The 22,806-nt window shown below is 52.8% G+C and overlaps 1 protein-coding gene across 2 annotated transcripts in view; it reads right to left on the bottom strand.

Moving 5' to 3' along the window:
• Positions 1–22,806, bottom strand: part of LOC137352724 (basal cell adhesion molecule-like) — a 143,923-nt gene that overhangs the window by 9,236 nt on the left and 111,881 nt on the right. For both annotated transcript variants that reach the window (XM_068018469.1, XM_068018468.1), the window contains exon 14: positions 6,958–7,102. In XM_068018469.1, coding sequence (XP_067874570.1) covers positions 6,958–7,102 — 145 coding nt within the window. The remainder of the gene's footprint in view (positions 1–6,957; positions 7,103–22,806) is intronic.

Here is a 22,806-nt window from a genome sequence, read left to right as displayed (position 1 = left end):
GTGATCTCATTGAATGACAGAACAGGCTCGAGGGGCTGAATGGCCTCCTCCTATTCCTATGTTCCTAACTGGTAGATCTATTGGCAATGGAAACCTTAAGAGTTGCAGTAGTTACATTTCAACACTGTCCTTCACAAACAATTCGTCCAGAAGGGAGTGAAGTCTTCATCCTTTGTGATCGACTGTTGAACATTAACAAATCCCTGGCTCGGCCCCAGCTGGAGAATTGTGTCCAATGCCGGTGGCCAGAACTTTCGGAAGGATATTGATGCCTTGGAGAGGGTGCGGAGGGAGATTTACCGGAATGGTCCCAGGGATGAGGGACTCCAGTTCATGTGGAGAGACTGGGAGAAGCTGGGATTGTTCTCCTCAGAGCAGAGAAGGTCAAGGGGCAGATTTAATCAAGGTGTTCAAAATCACCAGGGGGTTTTCGATGGAGTAAATGAGGAGAAACTGTTCCCAGTGGCAGGAGGGTCGGTAACCAGAGGGACACAGATTGAGGATAATCGGTAAAAGAACCAGAGGGGGGGAGATGAGGAGAATTTTTTTGACGCAGTGAGTTGTTGTGATCTGGAATGCGCTGCCTGAAAGGGCGGTGGAAGCAGATTCAATAGTAACTTTCAAAAGGGGGAATCGGAGAAATACTGGAAGGGGAAAAATTTGCAGAAGGATGGGGGAAAGAGCAGGGGGCGGGGGGGAGAGTGGGGGCTAATTGGATAGATCTTTCAAAGAGCCAGCACAGGCATGATGGACTGAATGGACTCCTCCTCTGCTGCCTGAGTCGAAGGGGATTAAAAATTGCCAGGCTATGGAAGGCAAAGTATGGTTGTAAATGGAGTATCAGTGAGGTCAAGGGTCACGAACTGGAGTGGGGGGGCCCTCACAGAGGTCAGTGCTCTGGGGTCACAGGGGTCACGAACTGGAGTGGAGGGGGGCCTCACAGAGGTCAGTGCTGTGGGGTCACAGGGGTCACGAACTGGAGTGGGGGGGCTCACAGAGGTCAGTGCTGTGGGGTCACAGGGGTCACTAGCGGGGCAAATCACTGTTTCAAGTGGCAAGAAATGACTTGGAGGTGGGCTTCAAACATCCGAACACAGGCAATTCCGGAACCTTCCGGGTAAAATGAAGCATCCCAAAGCGCTTCGTAACCCCCCACCCAACAGAGAGCCCTAAAAAAAAACGCAGTCGCTGTTGTAACGCAGGGAGTAGCGTCAGCCATTTCAGGCACAGGAAGATCCCAGAAGCCACAATGCGATAAAGGCCAGATAACCGGTATTAGTGATGTTGAACTGATAAATGACATAGAATTTCCAGCACAGAACCAGGCCATTCGGCCCATCTGCTTTGTGCTGGTGTTTCGGCTCCATACTAGCCTCCTCCCACCCCCTCTCCATCTCACCCCATCACCATATCCTTCTATTCCTTTCTCCCTCTTGTGTTTATCCAGCTTCCCCTTAAATACATCGATACTATTCACCTCAACCACTCCCTGTGGGAGCGAGTTCCACATTCTCACCACTCTCTGGGGAAAGAGGTTTCTCCGGAATTCCCCATTGGATTATATTGATGGGCCCCTAGTTCTGGTCTCTCCCCCCACAAGTGGAAACATCTTCTCTACGTCTACCCTCTCAAACACCTCCGTCATTTTCAAGGCCTCTATCAGGTCACCCCTCCGCCTTCTCTTTACCAAAGGGGCTATTCAGTCTTTCTTGATACAAGAACTTGCATTTATATAGCACCTTTTCACATAGTAAAAAATCTCAAGGTGTTCCACGAAATTTGACCCCGAGCCACATCAGGAGATATTAGGGACCGGTGACCAAAAGCTCGGTCAAAGAGATTGGTTTTAAACAGCATCTTAAAGGAGGAGAGACAGAGGCGGAGAGGTTTAGGGAGGGAATTCCAGAGCTTAGGGCCCCAGGGCAACTGAAGGCACGGCCACCAATGGTGGAGCGATGGGAATCGGGGGATGGGGAAGAGGGCGGAATTGGAGGAGCACAGAGATCTCGGAGGGTTGTAGGGGCTGGAGGAGGTTACAGAGATAGGGAGGGTTACAGGGCCGGAGGAGGTTTTAGAGATAGGGAGGGGTGTAGGGGCTGGAGGAGGTTACAGAGATAGCGAGGGGTGCAGGGGCTGGAGGAGGTTAGAGAGATAAGGAGGGTTGTAGGGGCTAGAGGAGTTTACAGAGATAGAGAGGTTACAGAGATAGGGAAGGATGTAAAGGCCGGAGGAGGTTACGGAGATAGAGAGGGTTGTAGGGACTGGAGGAGGTTACGGAGATAGGGAGGGTTGTAGGGGCTGGAGGAGGTTACGGAGATAGGGAGGGTTCTAGGGGCTGGAGGAGGTTATGGAAATGGGGAGAGTTGTAGGGGCTGGAGGAGGTTACAGAGATAGGGAGGGTTGTGGGAGCTGGAGGAGGTTACGGAGATAGGGAGGGTTGTGGGAGCTGGAGGAGGTTACGGAGATAGGGAGGGTTGTCGGGGCTGGAGGAGGTTACGGAGATAGGGAGGGTTGAGGGAGCTGGAGGAGGTCACGGAGATGGGGAGGGTTGTAGGGGCTGGAGGAGGTTACAGAGATCGGGAGGGTTGAGGGAGCTGGAGGAGGTCATGGAGATGGGGAGGGTTGCAGGGGCTGGAGGAGGTCACGGAGATGGGGAGGGTTGTAGGGGCTGGAGGAGGTTACGGAGATCGGGAGGGTTGAGGGAGCTGGAGGAGGTCACGGAGATGGGCAGGGTTGTAGGGGCTGGAGGAGGTTACAGAGACCGGGAGGGTGGCATAGAGACCGTGGAGGGATTTGAAGACAAAGATGAGTATTTTAAAATCGAGGTGTTTGTTCCAGCCTCCCAGTGACTCTCTCCTATTTGTGATAGAGAGTCCAGAAACCTGGGTAACATGTTCCCAGTCTGTCACTCACACTGAACCAGAGGACATGGGCAGAGTGGAAATGTGGGCAGCACAGGTTGGGGAGGGGTTGCGAACTCTAAGGAAAAATCGGATCGATATTGCGAGAGATCGAAATAGATTCGAGCAGACAGAATCTCTCCTGCACACCCCTTACATTCGCCTTCCACTGACAACTGAGCAATCATTAAATGGCAATCAGACCCTGAAAGAGGTCATTCAGACTGTGTACTGCCTTTATGTTGCTCTGTAAATGCACCGATTAACCCTCTCGGTTTTGAAGGAACGGTCCTGGACCTCTGCTTTCTGTCTCCAGATTGTTCAGTGAAAACTCTGATGTGGCATTCCTGCTTGGTATTTACACTTGTCAGGCATGTACTCATATTTCACGGCACATTATATATAGGACATTGAATGCTGGAGGCAGACTCACTGTCTTCAATCTGATCTGACGACAACTAACTCCCGTAAAGGAAAGAAAGATTTCACATCACAGTGTGTGGTTATAAATCAGAGTGATGTTAACAGCGTGCATCAACATTTCATCATCAAATACTCCCAGGACAGGTACAGCACGGGGTTAGATACAGAGTAAAGCTCCCTAAAAAGAAAAAAAAAGAAAAAAAAAACAGTGCTGACTGCTGATTGCAGCAACAAGCCTCAGCTGACAGTAAAAAAAAAAGAGAGAAATGAAAAAAAAAGGGGGGTTAGAAACAGAGTAAAGGTCCCTCCACACTGTCCACATCAAAAACTCCCAGGTCACCAGTCCTTCCATGTGAACACTTTGGGATCTCCTGAGGTTGTGAAAGGTTTGAGAGCATTGCAAGTCTTTCTGTGTGATGAGATGATTCAGTTGCTTTGCCATTCTGGTTTGTGTTACATTGTTGATCTCTTTGATGAAGCTTTCTCCCCTCTTGAATTAAACGGTAGGGGGTCCTCCCCAGGACCTGCTGTCTGGGTCCTCATTCCCACTCCCGCTGCTGAAACCCTAATCCAGTCCCTTGTCACCTCCCGCCTTGACTATTCCATCACTCCTGCCATGAACTTCAGCTCATTCAAAACTCGGCTGCCCTTGTGTCCTAACCCGCACCGAGTCCCATTCACCTATCACTCCTCCAGTACTCACTGACCTACACTGGCTCCCGGTCCAGCAACCCCTCCATTTTAAAATTAATATCCTTGTTTTCAAATCCCTCCATGGTGCCCTCATCCAGTCCCTATCCCCTGTAAACTCCTCCAGTCCCTACAACCCTCCCTATCACTGTAACCTCCTCCAGTCCCTACAACCCTGCCTATCTCTGTAACCTCCTTCAGCCCCTACAACCCTCCCTATCTCTGTAACCTCCTCCAGTCCCTACAACCCTCCCTATCTCTGTAACCTCCTCCAGTCCCTACAACACTGCCTATCTCTGTAACTCCAGCCCCTACAACCCTCCCTATCTCTGTAACCTCCTCCAGCTCCTACAACCCTCCCTATCTCTGTAACCTCCTCCAGCCCCTACAGCCCTCTGAGATCTCTGCCCTCCTCCAATTCTGCCCTCTTGCCCATCCCCCGATTCCCATCGCTCCACCATTGGCGGCCGTGCCTTCAGCTGCCTGGGGCCCTAAGCTCTGGAATTCCCTCCCTAAACCTCTCCACCTCTCTCTCTCTCTCTCCTCCTTTAAGACTCTCCTTAGAACCGACCTCTTTGACCGAGCTTTTGGTCGCCGGTCCCCAATTCCTCCTGGCTCTGGGTCAAATTTCTGTCTGATTTACCCTCCCATGAAACACCTTGGGGTGTTTTACTCTGTTAAAGGCACTATATAAATGCAAACTGCTGTTGTTGTTTGACGAGGGCAGGATCGAGCCCAGCCACGATGCCTCCGCAGTGGAACAACCCGTCAACATCAATGGTTAATGGCAGTGGGCGGCGAGGACAATGACAGTTGTGAATTGGTTTCTGAGGGGAAAGATTCAGCATGCAAAAATGGAAATGCAGGCGGAGATAAATGGAAAGATCCCAGCGTCCAATCCCCTCCCCTGGGACCCTCCATCTTGGTTTCTACAGTCTCTCTTAATTCCACAATCTCATTAAATAAACATTAGGACAGCGTTGTAGTTTCGATGGGCTCGGGCGCTGGGGCCTCGATACTTTTCATCTGTAATGAGCTCCTTTCCAGGACTCATTAATATGATGGATCGCACTGTCGAGGCACCTGTCATATCTGCAGCTTCTTTACAAAGATTATTCTATTCACTGTCTCCTGCTGTGCATTATACTCTTTGTTCTGGTTTATTCTACAGTTATCCCGCCCTCAACAACACTCAATCCTGTTCCCAAACCGGGAGAGGCAGCTCCCCTCACTGCACCATGCAGGAGCAACCTTCCCAGTCTCCCCCTCGCATCCCTTCCTCCTCCCAGTCTCCCCCTCGCATCCCTTCCTCCTCCCAGTCTCCCCCTCGCATCCCTCCTCCTCTCAGACTCTCCCTCTCCCCCTCCTCCTCTCAGACTCCCCCTTGCATCCATTCCTCCTCTGTCTCTCCCTCTCCCCCTCCTCCTCTCTGTCTCTCCCTCTCCCCCTCCTCCTCAGTCTCCCCCTTGCATCCATTCTTCCTCTGTCTCTCCCTCTCCCCCTCCTCCTCTCTGTCTCTCCCTCTCCCCCTCCTCCTCTCTGTCTCTCCCTCTCCCCCTCCTTCTCTCTGTCTCTCCCATCCCCCCTCCTCCTCTCTGTCTCTCCCTCTCCCCCTCCTCCTCAGTCTCCCCCTTGCATCCATTCTTCCTCTCTGTCTCTCCCTCTCCCCCTTCTCCTCTCTGTCTCTCCCTCTCCCCCTCCTCCTCTCAGTCTCTCCCATCCCCCCTCCTCCTCCCAGTCTCTCCCATCCCGCCTCCTCCTCTCTGTCTCTCCCTCTCCCCCTCCTCCTCTCAGTCTCTCCCATCCCCCCTCCTCCTCCCAGTCTCTCCCATCCCGCCTCCTCCTCTCTGTCTCTCCCTCTCCCCCTCCTCCTCTCAGTCTCTCCCATCCCCCCTCCTCCTCCCAGTCTCTCCCATCCCCCCTCCTCCTCTCAGTCTCTCCCATCCCCCCTCCTCCTCCCAGTCTCTCCCATCCCCCCTCCTCCTCTCCGTCTCTCCCTCTCCCCCTCCTCCTCTCAGTCTCTCCCATCCCCCCTCCTCCTCCCAGTCTCTCCCATCCCCCCTCCTCCTCCCAGTCTCTCCTTCTCCCCCATCTCCCTGTCCCTCTCTCCGCCTCTGTCACTCACTCCCCCTCTCTCCCCCCATCTCCCGGCCACTGTGTAAACATTTTTATTCCTATTTCACCAATCATCTGCCAGTTCTCCTCCAAACCTCCCTCCTTGTTCCTCCTGATCTGCAAATCCAACTCCATGTGACAGTTCTCATTCGGATTTAAAAGAGAGAACTCGCCTTTTTATAGCAACTTCCACATCCCCCGGACGTGATGCAACACTTTACAGCCAACGAAGTGCATTTGTGAAGTGTAACGTGAGAAACGTGGCAGCCAATTTGCGCACAGCAAGATCCCACAGACATCAATGTGATAATGAGCCAATAATCTGTTTTTTTAGTGATGTTGCTTCAGGGATCAATATTGGCTCCAGGACACCGGGGAGAACTCTGACGTAGAGGCCAGAGTGCCAAACCCACCAACACCTCACTGTTCGGTGACAGAGCCACCACACGCACACGTTAACTATTCGACCACCAGCGTCATCGCTTCCGGGCTCTCACCCTTCACCCTGCCCCTGCCAATCCTGTCCGCTGGGCCTCGGCTTCTTGGCAGAGAATAAATCAGCCAATTAGCGCAATATTTTACAGGAGTATCTCCCCTTTCCACCCACAATCCGAAATCATTCCCGTTTCTCCCTCCCCACAATTCCACCCCCACTGGCATTTTCCCCCATTTCGATGTCTTGTTTCCCCGCTCACTCAACGTTCCGTCGATCAAGGTCGTCGAGGGGGCCGATCCAAAATGGCGGCCAGGCAGGCCCCGGGCTTCGTCCCCCTCCCTCCGATCCCGCACCATTCCCTCTCCACTTTCCCCCCGCCCTGCGTTTACTCACGTGTCCTTTTTCTCGGATTTTCCACACGGGAGCTTCCCCTTCTTGTGCAGGCAGTACAGGATGCCGACCACCAGGAGCAGCAGCAGAACGCAGACCACCACGGCGATGATTGCACCTCCCCCTCCGCCCTGCGGCTCACGGTTCTCTGCGGAGACAAAGCAGAAGAGTCAACGATCAGCCCAACCCTGGCGGATGGTGATATAGGACCCAAAAACCCACTGGGAAACAGACCGTCATAGAGGCACCGCCGACCGAGGCCATCAATGGTCTAAAACAGTTGGAGAACGCAGCCCCTGGAAGCAGCATCTGTGCTGTCGGATTATCACAACAACTTGCATTTATGCGGCGCCTTGAGTGTCCCAAAGCGTTTCCCCAGGGCGTAAATCAGACATAATCTGATACCGAACCACGGAAGGAGATAGCACGACAGATGGCCAAATGTTTGGTCAAAGACGTCAGTTTTAAGGAGCGACGGAAGGAGGAGAGAGGGAGACGGAGAGGATTAGGGAGGGAATTCCAAAGTTGAGGGCCCCGGGCAGCTGAAGGCACGACCACCAATGATGCAGTGTGTGGACTGCGGAGTTTTGGAATGAAATGAAATGTAACGATGGTGGAGAAAGCAAGCAAGACAGAAGAGTGCCGAAACAGTCAGGGCGAGAGATAACAGAGGCATGGATGAGGGACTCAGAAACAAATAGTCACAAACAGGGACAGACAAAAAAGCAGGGAACGGGGATTGATAGAGCACTGTGGGGAAAGAGTGGGATTAGTTTGGGATTGATACAGAGCGATGGGGAGAGAGCGGGACAGTGGGATTAGTTTGGGATTGATACATGGCTATGGAGAGAGAGTGGGACAGTGGGATTAGTTTGAGGTTGATACAGGGCTATGGGGAGAGAGCGGGACAGTGAGATTAGTTTGGGATTGATACAGGGCTATGGGGAGAGAGCGGGACAGTGGGATTAGTTTGGGATTGATACAGGGCTATGGGGAGAGAGCGGGACAGTGGGATTAGTTTGGGATTGATATAGGGCTATGGGGAGAGAGCGGGACAGTGAGATTAGTTTGGGATTGATACAGGGCTATGGGGAGAGAGCGGGACAGTGGGATTAGTTTGGGATTGATACAGGGCTATGGGGAGAGAGCGGGACAGTGGGATTAGTTTGGGATTGATATGGGGCGATGGGGAGAGAGTGGGGCAGTGGGATTAGTTTGGGATTGATACAGGGCTATGGGGAGAGAGCGGGGCAGTGGGATTAGTTTGAGATTGATACAGGGCTATGGAGAGAGAGTGGGACAGTGGGATTAGTTTGGGATTGATACATGGCTATGGAGAGAGAGTGGGACAGTGGGATTAGTTTGGGATTGATACATGGCTATGGGGAGAGAGCGGGGCAGTGGGATTAGTTTGGGATTGATACGGGGCTATGGGGAGAGAGCGGCACAGTGGGATTAGTTTGGGATTGATACATGGCTATGGAGAGAGAGTGGGACAGTGGGATTAGTTTGAGGTTGATACAGGGCTATGGGGAGAGAGCGGGACAGTGAGATTAGTTTGGGATTGATACAGGGCTATGGGGAGAGAGCGGGACAGTGGGATTAGTTTGGGATTGATACATGGCTATGGAGAGAGAGTGGGACAGTGGGATTAGTTTGAGGTTGATACAGGGCTATGGGGAGAGAGCGGGACAGTGAGATTAGTTTGGGATTGATACAGGGCTATGGGGAGAGAGCGGGACAGTGGGATTAGTTTGGGATTGATACAGGGCTATGGGGAGAGAGCGGGACAGTGGGATTAGTTTGGGATTGATACGGGGCGATGGGGAGAGAGTGGGGCAGTGGGATTAGTTTGGGATTGATACAGGGCTATGGGGAGAGAGCGGGGCAGTGGGATTAGTTTGAGATTGATACAGGGCTATGGAGAGAGAGTGGGACAGTGGGATTAGTTTGGGATTGATACAGGGCTATGGAGAGAGAGCGGGACAGTGGGATTAGTTTGGGATTAATACAGGGCTATGGGGAGAGAGCGGGGCAGTGGGATTAGTTTGGGATTGATACGGGGCTATGGGGAGAGAGCGGCACAGTGGGATTAGTTTAGGATTGATACAGGGCTATGGAGAGAGAGTGGGACAGTGGGATTAGTTTGGGATTGATACAGGGCGATGGGGAGAGAGCTCAGAGCAGTGGGATTAGTTTGGGATTGATACAGGGCTATGGGGAGAGAGCAGGACAGTGGGATTAGTTTGGGATTGATACAGGGCTATGGGGAGAGACCGGGACAGTGGGATTAGTTTGGGATTGATACAGGGCTATGGGGAGAGCACAGGGCAGTGGGATTAGTTTGAGATTGATAGAGGGCTATGGGAAGAGAGCGGGGCAGTGGGATTAGTTTGGGATTGATACAGGGCGATGGGGAGAGAGCTCAGAGCAGTGGGATTAGTTTGGGATTGACAGGTGGCTATGGGGAGAGAGCGGGACAGTGGAATTAGTTTGGGATTGATACAGGGCTATGGGGAGAGACCGGGACAGTGGGATTAGTTTGGGATTGATACAGGGCTATGGGGAGAGAGCGGGGCAGTGGGATTAGTTTAGGATTGATACAGGGCTATGGGGAGAGCGCGGAACAGTGGGATTAGTTTGGGATTGATAGAGGGCTATGGGAAGAGAGCGGGGCAGTGGGATTAGTTTGGGATTAATACAGGGCTATGGGGAGAGAGCGGGGCAGTGGGATTAGTTTAGGATTGATACAGGGCTATGGGGAGAGCGCGGAACAGTGGGATTAGTTTGGGATTGATACAGGGCTATGGGGAGAGAGCGGAGAAGTGGGATTAGTTTGGGGATGGATACAGGGCTATGGGGAGAGAGCGGGACAGTGGGATTAGTTTGGGATTGATACAGGGCTATGGGGAGAGAGCGGGGAAGTGGGATTAGTTTGGGGATTGATACAGGGCTATGGGGAGAGAGCGGGACAGTGGGATTAGTTTGGGATTGATACAGGGCTATGGGGAGAGAGCGGGGCAGTGGGATTGATACAGGGCTATGGGGAGAGAGCGGGGAAGTGGGATTAGTTTGGGGATTGATACAGGGCTATGGGGAGAGAGCGGGACAGTGGGATTAGTTTGGGATTGATACAGAGCTATGGGAAGAGAGCAGGGCAGTGGGATTAGTTTAGGATTGATACAGGGCTATGGGGAGAGCGCGGAACAGTGGGATTAGTTTGGGATTGATACAGGGCTATGGGGAGAGAGCGGAGAAGTGGGATTAGTTTGGGGATGGATACAGGGCTATGTCGAGAGCGGGACAGTGGGATTAGTTTGGGATTGATACAGGGCTATGGGGAGAGAGCGGGGAAGTGGGATTAGTTTGGGGATTGATACAGGGCTATGGGGAGAGAGCGGGACAGTGGGATTAGTTTGGGATTGATACAGGGCTATGGGGAGAGAGCGGGGCAGTGGGATTGATACAGGGCAATGGGGAGAGAGCGGGGAAGTGGGATTAGTTTGGGGATTGATACAGGGCTATGGGGAGAGAGCGGGACAGTGGGATTAGTTTGGGATTGATACAGAGCTATGGGAAGAGAGCGGGGCAGTGGGATTAGTTTGGGATTGATACAGGGCGATGGGGAGAGCGCGGGGCAGTGGGATTAGTTTGGGATTGATACAGGGCTCTCGGGAGAGAGCAGGACAGTGGGATTAGTTTGGGATTGATACAGGGCTATGGGGAGAGAGCGGGACAGTGGAATTAGTTTGGGATTGATACAGGGCTATGGGGAGAGAGCGGGACAGTGGGATTAGTTTGGGATTGATACAGGGCGATGGGGAGAGAGCTCAGAGCAGTGGGATTAGTTTTGGGATTGATACAGGGCGATGGGGAGAGAGCACAGAGCAGTGGGATTAGTTTGGGATTGATACAGGGCTATGGGGAGAGAGCAGGACAGTGGGATTAGTTTGGGATTGATACAGGGCTATGGGGAGAGACCGGGACAGTGGGATTAGTTTGGGATTGATACAGGGCTATGGGGAGAGCACAGGGCAGTGGGATTAGTTTGAGATTGATACAGGGCTATGGGAAGAGAGCGGGGCAGTGGGATTAGTTTGGGATTGATACAGGGCTATGGGGAGAGAGCTCAGAGCAGTGGGATTAGTTTGGGATTGATACAGGGCTATGGGGAGAGAGCGGGACAGTGGGATTAGTTTGGGATTGATACAGGGCTATGGGGAGAGAGTGGGACAGTGGGATTAGTTTGAGATTGATAGGTGGCTATGGAGAGAGAGCGGGACAGTGGAATTAGTTTGGGATTGATACAGGGCTATGGGGAGAGACCGGGACAGTGGGATTAGTTTGGGATTGATACAGGGCTATGGGGAGAGCATAGGGCAGTGGGATTAGTTTGAGATTGATAGAGGGCTATGGGAAGAGAGCGGGGCAGTGGGATTAGTTTGGGATTAATACAGGGCTATGGGGAGAGAGCGGGGCAGTGGGATTAGTTTAGGATTGATACAGGGCTGTGGGGAGAGCGCGGAACAGTGGGATTAGTTTGGGATTGATACAGGGCTATGGGGAGAGAGCGGAGAAGTGGGATTAGTTTGGGGATGGATACAGGGCTATGGGGAGAGAGCGGGACAGTGGGATTAGTTTGGGATTGATACAGGGCTATGGGGAGAGAGCTGGGAAGTGGGATTAGTTTGGGGATTGATACAGGGCTATGGGGAGAGAGCGGGACAGTGGGATTAGTTTGGGATTGATACAGGGCGATGGGGAGAGAGCGGGGCAGTGGGATTAGTTTGAGATTGATACAGGGCTATGGGGAGAGAGCGGGGCAGTGGGATTAGTTTAGGATTGATAGAGGGCTATGGGGAGAGAGCGGGGCAGTGGGATTAGTTTGAGATTGATACAGGGCTATGGAGAGAGAGCGGGGCAGTGGGATTAGTTTGGGATTGATACAGGGCTATGGGGAGAGAGCGGGGCAGTGGGATTGATACAGGGCTATGGGGAGAGAGCGGGGAAGTGGGATTAGTTTGGGGATTGATACAGGGCTATGGAGAGAGAGCGGGGCAGTGGGATTAGTTTGGGATTGATACAGGGCTATGGGGAGAGAGCGGGGAAGTGGGATTAGTTTGGGGATTGATACAGGGCTATGGGGAGAGAGCGGGACAGTGGGATTAGTTTGGGATTGATACAGAGCTATGGGAAGAGAGCGGGAAAGTGGGATTAGTTTGAGATTGATACAGGGCTATGGGGAGAGAGCGGGACAGTGGGATTAGTTTGGGAATGATACAGGACTATGGGGAGAGAGCGGGGCAGTGGGATTAGTTTGGGATTGATACAGGGCTATGGGGAGAGAGCGGGGCAGTGGGATTAGTTTGGGGATTGATACAGGACTATGGGGCGAGAGTGGGACAGTGGGATTAGTTTGGGATTGATACAGGACTATGGTGAGAGAGTGGGACAGTGGGATTAGTTTAGGATTGATACGGGGCGATGGGGAGACAGCGGGGCAGTGGGATTAGTTTAGGATTGATACAGGGCGATGGGGAGAGAGCGGGGCAGTGGGATTAGTTTGGGATTGATACAGGGCTATGGGGAGAGAGCGGGGCAGTGGGATTAGTTTGGGATTGATACAGGGCTATGGGGAGAGAGCGGGGCAGTGGGATTAGTTTGGGATTGATACCGGGCTATGGGGAGAGAGCGGGGCAGTGGGATTAGTTTGGGATTGATACAGGGCTATGGGGAGAGAGCGGGACAGTGAGATTAGTTTAGGATTGATACAGGGCGATGGGGAGAGAGCGGGGCAATGGGATTAGTTTGGGATTGATACAGGGCTATGGGGAGAGAGCGGGGCAGTGGGATTAGTTTGGGATTGATACAGGGCTATGGGGAGAGAGCGGGACAGTGGGATTAGTTTGGGATTGATACAGGGCTATGGGGAGAGAGCGGGGAAGTGGGATTGATACAGGGCTATGGGGAGAGAGCGGGGCAGTGGGATTGATACAGGGCTATGGGGAGAGAGCGGGGAAGTGGGATTAGTTTGGGGATTGATACAGGACTATGGGGAGAGAGCGGGGCAGTGGGATTGATACAGGTCTATGGGGAGAGAGTGGGGCAGTGAGATTAGTTTGGGATTGATACGGGGCTATGGGGAGAGAGCGGGACAGTGGGATTAGTTTGGGATTGATACGGGGCTATGGGGAGAGAGCGGGACAGTGGAATTAGTTTGGGATTGATACAGGGCTATGGGGAGAGAGCGGGGCAGTGGGATTAGTTTGGGATTGATACAGGACTATGGTGAGAGAGTGGGACAGTGGGATTAGTTTAGGATTGATACGGGGCTATGGGGAGAGAGCGGGACAGTGGGATTAGTTTGGGATTGATACAGGACTATGGTGAGAGAGTGGGACAGTGGGATTAGTTTGGGATTGATACAGGGCTATGGGGAGAGAGTGGGATTAGTTTGGGATTGATACAGGGCGATGGGGAGAGAGCGGGGCAGTGGGATTAGTTTGGGATTGATACATGGCTATGGGGAGAGAGCGGGGCAGTGGGATTAGTTTGGGATTGATACAGGGCGATGGGGAGAGAGCGGGACAGTGGGATTAGTTTGGGATTGATACAGGGCTATGGGGAGAGAGCGGGACAGTGGGATTAGTTTGGGATTAATACAGGGCTATGGGGAGAGAGCGGGGCAGTGGGATTAGTTTGGGATTGATACGGGGCTATGGGGAGAGAGCGGCACAGTGGGATTAGTTTAGGATTGATACAGGGCTATGGAGAGAGAGTGGGACAGTGGGATTAGTTTGGGATTGATACAGGGCGATGGGGAGAGAGCTCAGAGCAGTGGGATTAGTTTGGGATTGATACAGGGCTATGGGGAGAGAGCAGGACAGTGGGATTAGTTTGGGATTGATACAGGGCTATGGGGAGAGACCGGGACAGTGGGATTAGTTTGGGATTGATACAGGGCTATGGGGAGAGCACAGGGCAGTGGGATTAGTTTGAGATTGATAGAGGGCTATGGGAAGAGAGCGGGGCAGTGGGATTAGTTTGGGATTGATACAGGGCGATGGGGAGAGAGCTCAGAGCAGTGGGATTAGTTTGGGATTGACAGGTGGCTATGGGGAGAGAGCGGGACAGTGGAATTAGTTTGGGATTGATACAGGGCTATGGGGAGAGACCGGGACAGTGGGATTAGTTTGGGATTGATACAGGGCTATGGGGAGAGAGCGGGGCAGTGGGATTAGTTTAGGATTGATACAGGGCTATGGGGAGAGCGCGGAACAGTGGGATTAGTTTGGGATTGATAGAGGGCTATGGGAAGAGAGCGGGGCAGTGGGATTAGTTTGGGATTAATACAGGGCTATGGGGAGAGAGCGGGGCAGTGGGATTAGTTTAGGATTGATACAGGGCTATGGGGAGAGCGCGGAACAGTGGGATTAGTTTGGGATTGATACAGGGCTATGGGGAGAGAGCGGAGAAGTGGGATTAGTTTGGGGATGGATACAGGGCTATGGGGAGAGAGCGGGACAGTGGGATTAGTTTGGGATTGATACAGGGCTATGGGGAGAGAGCGGGGAAGTGGGATTAGTTTGGGGATTGATACAGGGCTATGGGGAGAGAGCGGGACAGTGGGATTAGTTTGGGATTGATACAGGGCTATGGGGAGAGAGCGGGGCAGTGGGATTGATACAGGGCTATGGGGAGAGAGCGGGGAAGTGGGATTAGTTTGGGGATTGATACAGGGCTATGGGGAGAGAGCGGGACAGTGGGATTAGTTTGGGATTGATACAGAGCTATGGGAAGAGAGCAGGGCAGTGGGATTAGTTTAGGATTGATACAGGGCTATGGGGAGAGCGCGGAACAGTGGGATTAGTTTGGGATTGATACAGGGCTATGGGGAGAGAGCGGAGAAGTGGGATTAGTTTGGGGATGGATACAGGGCTATGTCGAGAGCGGGACAGTGGGATTAGTTTGGGATTGATACAGGGCTATGGGGAGAGAGCGGGGAAGTGGGATTAGTTTGGGGATTGATACAGGGCTATGGGGAGAGAGCGGGACAGTGGGATTAGTTTGGGATTGATACAGGGCTATGGGGAGAGAGCGGGGCAGTGGGATTGATACAGGGCTATGGGGAGAGAGCGGGGAAGTGGGATTAGTTTGGGGATTGATACAGGGCTATGGGAAGAGAGCGGGGCAGTGGGATTAGTTTGGGATTGATACAGGGCGATGGGGAGAGCGCGGGGCAGTGGGATTAGTTTGGGATTGATACAGGGCTCTCGGGAGAGAGCAGGACAGTGGGATTAGTTTGGGATTGATACAGGGCTATGGGGAGAGAGCGGGACAGTGGAATTAGTTTGGGATTGATACAGGGCTATGGGGAGAGAGCGGGACAGTGGGATTAGTTTGGGATTGATACAGGGCGATGGGGAGAGAGCTCAGAGCAGTGGGATTAGTTTGGGATTGATACAGGGCGATGGGGAGAGAGCACAGAGCAGTGGGATTAGTTTGGGATTGATACAGGGCTATGGGGAGAGAGCAGGACAGTGGGATTAGTTTGGGATTGATACAGGGCTATGGGGAGAGACCGGGACAGTGGGATTAGTTTGGGATTGATACAGGGCTATGGGGAGAGCACAGGGCAGTGGGATTAGTTTGAGATTGATACAGGGCTATGGGAAGAGAGCGGGGCAGTGGGATTAGTTTGGGATTGATACAGGGCTATGGGGAGAGAGCTCAGAGCAGTGGGATTAGTTTGGGATTGATACAGGGCGATGGGGAGAGAGCTCAGAGCAGTGGGATTAGTTTGGGATTGATACAGGGCTATGGGGAGAGAGCGGGACAGTGGGATTAGTTTGGGATTGATACAGGGCTATGGGGAGAGAGTGGGACAGTGGGATTAGTTTGAGATTGATAGGTGGCTATGGAGAGAGAGCGGGACAGTGGAATTAGTTTGGGATTGATACAGGGCTATGGGGAGAGACCGGGACAGTGGGATTAGTTTGGGATTGATACAGGGCTATGGGGAGAGCATAGGGCAGTGGGATTAGTTTGAGATTGATAGAGGGCTATGGGAAGAGAGCGGGGCAGTGGGATTAGTTTGGGATTAATACAGGGCTATGGGGAGAGAGCGGGGCAGTGGGATTAGTTTAGGATTGATACAGGGCTGTGGGGAGAGCGCGGAACAGTGGGATTAGTTTGGGATTGATACAGGGCTATGGGGAGAGAGCGGAGAAGTGGGATTGGTTTGGGGATGGATACAGGGCTATGGGGAGAGAGCGGGACAGTGGGATTAGTTTGGGATTGATACAGGGCTATGGGGAGAGAGCTGGGAAGTGGGATTAGTTTGGGGATTGATACAGGGCTATGGGGAGAGAGCGGGACAGTGGGATTAGTTTGGGATTGATACAGGGCGATGGGGAGAGAGCGGGGCAGTGGGATTAGTTTGAGATTGATACAGGGCTATGGGGAGAGAGCGGGGCAGTGGGATTAGTTTAGGATTGATAGAGGGCTATGGGGAGAGAGCGGGGCAGTGGGATTAGTTTGAGATTGATACAGGGCTATGGAGAGAGAGCGGGGCAGTGGGATTAGTTTGGGATTGATACAGGGCTATGGGGAGAGAGCGGGGCAGTGGGATTGATACAGGGCTATGGGGAGAGAGCGGGGAAGTGGGATTAGTTTGGGGATTGATACAGGGCTATGGAGAGAGAGCGGGGCAGTGGGATTAGTTTGGGATTGATACAGGGCTATGGGGAGAGAGCGGGGAAGTGGGATTAGTTTGGGGATTGATACAGGGCTATGGGGAGAGAGCGGGACAGTGGGATTAGTTTGGGATTGATACAGAGCTATGGGAAGAGAGCGGGAAAGTGGGATTAGTTTGAGATTGATACAGGGCTATGGGGAGAGAGCGGGACAGTGGGATTAGTTTGGGAATGATACAGGACTATGGGGAGAGAGCGGGGCAGTGGGATTAGTTTGGGATTGATACAGGGCTATGGGGAGAGAGCGGGGCAGTGGGATTAGTTTGGGGATTGATACAGGACTATGGGGAGAGAGTGGGACAGTGGGATTAGTTTGGGATTGATACAGGACTATGGTGAGAGAGTGGGACAGTGGGATTAGTTTAGGATTGATACGGGGCTATGGGGAGACAGCGGGGCAGTGGGATTAGTTTAGGATTGATACAGGGCGATGGGGAGAGAGCGGGGCAGTGGGATTAGTTTGGGATTGATACAGGGCTATGGGGAGAGAGCGGGGCAGTGGGATTAGTTTGGGATTGATACAGGGCTATGGGGAGAGAGCGGGGCAGTGGGATTAGTTTGGGATTGATACCGGGCTATGGGGAGAGAGCGGGGCAGTGGGATTAGTTTGGGATTGATACAGGGCTATGGGGAGAGAGCGGGACAGTGAGATTAGTTTAGGATTGATACAGGGCGATGGGGAGAGAGCGGGGCAATGGGATTAGTTTGGGATTGATACAGGGCTATGGGGAGAGAGCGGGGCAGTGGGATTAGTTCGGGATTGATACAGGGCTATGGGGAGAGAGCGGGACAGTGGGATTAGTTTGGGATTGATACAGGGCTATGGGGAGAGAGCGGGGAAGTGGGATTGATACAGGGCTATGGGGAGAGAGCGGGGCAGTGGGATTGATACAGGGCTATGGGGAGAGAGCGGGGAAGTGGGATTAGTTTGGGGATTGATACAGGACTATGGGGAGAGAGCGGGGCAGTGGGATTGATACAGGTCTATGGGGAGAGAGTGGGGCAGTGAGATTAGTTTGGGATTGATACGGGGCTATGGGGAGAGAGCGGGACAGTGGGATTAGTTTGGGATTGATACGGGGCTATGGGGAGAGAGCGGGACAGTGGAATTAGTTTGGGATTGATACAGGGCTATGGGGAGAGAGCGGGGCAGTGGGATTAGTTTGGGATTGATACAGGACTATGGTGAGAGAGTGGGACAGTGGGATTAGTTTAGGATTGATACGGGGCTATGGGGAGAGAGCGGGACAGTGGGATTAGTTTGGGATTGATACAGGACTATGGTGAGAGAGTGGGACAGTGGGATTAGTTTGGGATTGATACAGGGCTATGGGGAGAGAGTGGGATTAGTTTGGGATTGATACAGGGCTATGGGGAGAGAGCAGGACAGTGGGATTAGTTTGGGATTGATACAGGGCTATGGGGAGAGAGCAGGACAGTGGGATTAGTTTGGGATTGATACAGGGCTATGGGGAGAGAGCGGGGCAGTGGGATTAGTTTAGGATTGATACAGGACTATGGGGAGAGCGCGGAACAGTGGGATTAGTTTGGGATTGATACAGGGCGATGGGGAGAGAGCGGAGAAGTGGGATTAGTTTGGGGATGGATACAGGGCTATGGGGAGAGTGCGGGACAGTGGGATTAGTTTGGGATTGATACAGGGCTATGGGGAGAGAGCGGGACAGTGGGATTAGTTTGGGATTGATACAGGGCTATGGGGAGAGAGCGGGGCAGTGGGATTGATACAGGGCTATGGGGAGAGAGCGGGGAAGTGGGATTAGTTTGGGGATTGATACAGGACTATGGGGAGAGAGCGGGGCAGTGGGATTAGTTTGAGATTGATACAGGGCTATGGAGAGAGAGCGGGGCAGTGGGATTAGTTTGGGGATTGATACAGGACTATGGGGAGAGAGCGGGGCAGTGGGATTAGTTTGAGATTGATACAGGGCTATGGGGAGAGAGCGGGGCAGTGGGATTAGTTTAGGATTGATAGAGGGCTATGGGGAGAGCGCGGAACAGTGGGATTAGTTTGGGATTGATACAGGGCTATGGGGAGAGAGCGGGGCAGTGGGATTGATACAGGGCTATGGGGAGAGAGCGGGGAAGTGGGATTAGTTTGGGGATTGATACAGGGCTATGGAGAGAGAGCGGGGCAGTGGGATTAGTTTGGGATTGATACAGGGCTATGGGGAGAGAGCGGGGAAGTGGGATTAGTTTGGGGATTGATACAGGGCTATGGGGAGAGTGCGGGACAGTGGGATTAGTTTGGGATTGATACAGAGCTATGGGAAGAGAGCGGGAAAGTGGGATTAGTTTGAGATTGATACAGGGCTATGGGGAGAGAGTGGGACAGTGGGATTAGTTTGGGGATTGATACAGGGCTATGGGGAGAGAGCGGGACAGTGGGATTAGTTTGGGATTGATACAGAGCTATGGGAAGAGAGCGGGAAAGTGGGATTAGTTTGAGATTGATACAGGGCTATGGGGAGAGAGCGGGACAGTGGGATTAGTTTGGGAATGATACAGGGCTATGGGGAGAGAGCGGGGCAGTGGGATTAGTTTGGGATTGATACAGGGCTATGGGGAGAGAGCGGGGCAGTGGGATTAGTTTGGGATTGATACAGGGCTATGGGGAGAGAGCGGGACAGTGGGATTAGTTTGGGATTGATACAGGGCTATGGGGAGAGAGCGGGGCAGTGGGATTAGTTTGGGGATTGATACAGGGCTATGGGGAGAGAGCGGGGCAGTGGGATTAGTTTGGGATTGATACAGGGCTATAGAGAGAGAGAGTGGGGCAGTGGGATTAGTTTAGGATTGATACAGGGCCATGGAGAGAGAGCGGCGCAGTGGGATTAGTTTGAGATTGAAACAGGGCTATGGGGAGAGAGCGGGGCAGTGGGATTGAAACAGGGCTATGGGGAGAGAGTGGGACAGTGGGATTAGTTTGGGATTGATACAGGACTATGGTGAGAGAGTGGGACAGTGGGATTAGTTTAGGATTGATACAGGGCGATGGGGAGAGAGCGGGGCAGTGGGATTAGTTTGGGATTGATACAGGGCTATGGGGAGAGAGCGGGGCAGTGGGATTAGTTTGGGATTGATACAGGGCTATGGGGAGAGAGCGGGGCAGTGGGATTAGTTTAGGATTGATACAGGGCGATGGTGAGAGAGCGGGGCAATGGGATTAGTTTGGGATTGATACAGGGCTATGGGGAGAGAGCGGGGCAGTGGGATTAGTTTAGGATTGATACAGGGCTATGGGGAGAGAGCGGGACAGTGGGATTAGTTTGGGATTGAGACAGGGCTATGGGGAGAGAGCGGGGAAGTGGGATTGATACAGGGCTATGGGGAGAGAGCGGGGCGGTGGGATTGATACAGGGCTATGGGGAGAGAGTGGGGCAGTGGGATTGATACAGGTCTATGGGGAGAGCACAGGGCAGTGGGATTAGTTTGAGATTGATACAGGTCTATGGGGAGAGCACAGGGCAGTGGGATTAGTTTGAGATTGATACAGGGCTATGGGAAGAGAGCGGGGCAGTGGGATTAGTTTGGGATTGATACAGGGCTATGGGGAGAGAGCTCAGAGCAGTGGGATTAGTTTGGGATTGATACAGGGCGACGGGGAGAGAGCTCAGAGCAGTGGGATTAGTTTGGGATTGATACAGGGCTATGGGGAGAGAGCGGGACAGTGGGATTAGTTTGGGATTGATACAGGGCTATGGGGAGAGAGTGGGACAGTGGGATTAGTTTGAGATTGATAGGTGGCTATGGAGAGAGAGCGGGACAGTGGAATTAGTTTGGGATTGATACAGGGCTATGGGGAGAGACCGGGACAGTGGGATTAGTTTGGGATTGATACAGGGCTATGGGGAGAGCATAGGGCAGTGGGATTAGTTTGAGATTGATTGAGGGCTATGGGAAGAGAGCGGGGCAGTGGGATTAGTTTGGGATTAATACAGGGCTGTGGGGAGAGAGCGGGGCAGTGGGATTAGTTTAGGATTGATACAGGGCTGTGGGGAGAGCGCGGAACAGTGGGATTAGTTTGGGATTGATACAGGGCTATGGGGAGAGAGCGGAGAAGTGGGATTAGTTTGGGGATGGATACAGGGCTATGGGGAGAGAGCGGGACAGTGGGATTAGTTTGGGATTGATACAGGGCTATGGGGAGAGAGCTGGGAAGTGGGATTAGTTTGGGGATTGATACAGGGCTATGGGGAGAGAGCGGGACAGTGGGATTAGTTTGGGATTGATACAGGGCGATGGGGAGAGAGCGGGGCAGTGGGATTAGTTTGAGATTGATACAGGGCTATGGGGAGAGAGCGGGGCAGTGGGATTAGTTTAGGATTGATAGAGGGCTATGGGGAGAGAGCGGGGCAGTGGGATTAGTTTGAGATTGATACAGGGCTATGGAGAGAGAGCGGGGCAGTGGGATTAGTTTGAGATTGATACAGGGCTATGGGGAGAGAGCGGGGCAGTGGGATTAGTTTAGGATTGATAGAGGGCTATGGGGAGAGCGCGGAACAGTGGGATTAGTTTGGGATTGATACAGGGCTATGGGGAGAGAGCGGGGCAGTGGGATTGATACAGGGCTATGGGGAGAGAGCGGGGAAGTGGGATTAGTTTGGGGATTGATACAGGGCTATGGAGAGAGAGCGGGGCAGTGGGATTAGTTTGGGATTGATACAGGGCTATGGGGAGAGAGCGGGGAAGTGGGATTAGTTTGGGGATTGATACAGGGCTATGGGGAGAGAGCGGGACAGTGGGATTAGTTTGGGATTGATACAGAGCTATGGGAAGAGAGCGGGAAAGTGGGATTAGTTTGAGATTGATACAGGGCTATGGGGAGAGAGCGGGACAGTGGGATTAGTTTGGGAATGATACAGGACGATGGGGAGAGAGCGGGGCAGTGGGATTAGTTTGGGATTGATACAGGGCTATGGGGAGAGAGCGGGGCAGTGGGATTAGTTTGGGGATTGATACAGGACTATGGGGAGAGAGTGGGACAGTGGGATTAGTTTGGGATTGATACAGGACTATGGTGAGAGAGTGGGACAGTGGGATTAGTTTAGGATTGATACGGGGCTATGGGGAGACAGCGGGGCAGTGGGATTAGTTTAGGATTGATACAGGGCGATGGGGAGAGAGCGGGGCAGTGGGATTAGTTTGGGATTGATACAGGGCTATGGGGAGAGAGCGGGGCAGTGGGATTAGTTTGGGATTGATACCGGGCTATGGGGAGAGAGCGGGGCAGTGGGATTAGTTTGGGATTGATACAGGGCTATGGGGAGAGAGCGGGACAGTGAGATTAGTTTAGGATTGATACAGGGCGATGGGGAGAGAGCGGGGCAATGGGATTAGTTTGGGATTGATACAGGGCTATGGGGAGAGAGCGGGGCAGTGGGATTAGTTTGGGATTGATACAGGGCTATGGGGAGAGAGCGGGACAGTGGGATTAGTTTGGGATTGATACAGGGCTATGGGGAGAGAGCGGGGAAGTGGGATTGATACAGGGCTATGGGGAGAGAGCGGGGCAGTGGGATTGATACAGGGCTATGGGGAGAGAGCGGGGAAGTGGGATTAGTTTGGGGATTGATACAGGACTACGGGGAGAGAGCGGGGCAGTGGGATTGATACAGGTCTATGGGGAGAGAGTGGGGCAGTGAGATTAGTTTGGGATTGATACGGGGCTATGGGGAGAGAGCGGGACAGTGGGATTAGTTTGGGATTGATACGGGGCTATGGGGAGAGAGCGGGAAAGTGGAATTAGTTTGGGATTGATACAGGGCTATGGGGAGAGAGCGGGGCAGTGGGATTAGTTTGGGATTGATACAGGACTATGGTGAGAGAGTGGGACAGTGGGATTAGTTTAGGATTGATATGGGGCTATGGGGAGAGAGCGGGACAGTGGGATTAGTTTGGGATTGATACAGGACTATGGTGAGAGAGTGGGACAGTGGGATTAGTTTGGGATTGATACAGGGCTATGGGGAGAGAGTGGGATTAGTTTGGGATTGATACAGGGCGATGGGGAGAGAGCGGGGCAGTGGGATTAGTTTGGGATTGATACATGGCTATGGGGAGAGAGCGGGGCAGTGGG

The sequence above is a fragment of the Heterodontus francisci genome, chromosome 39 (genome assembly GCF_036365525.1).
Source record: "Heterodontus francisci isolate sHetFra1 chromosome 39, sHetFra1.hap1, whole genome shotgun sequence".
Taxonomy (NCBI): domain Eukaryota; kingdom Metazoa; phylum Chordata; class Chondrichthyes; order Heterodontiformes; family Heterodontidae; genus Heterodontus; species Heterodontus francisci.
The sequence above is the reverse complement of the archived record's forward strand: the minus strand, read 5'-3'. Positions and strand labels throughout refer to the sequence as shown.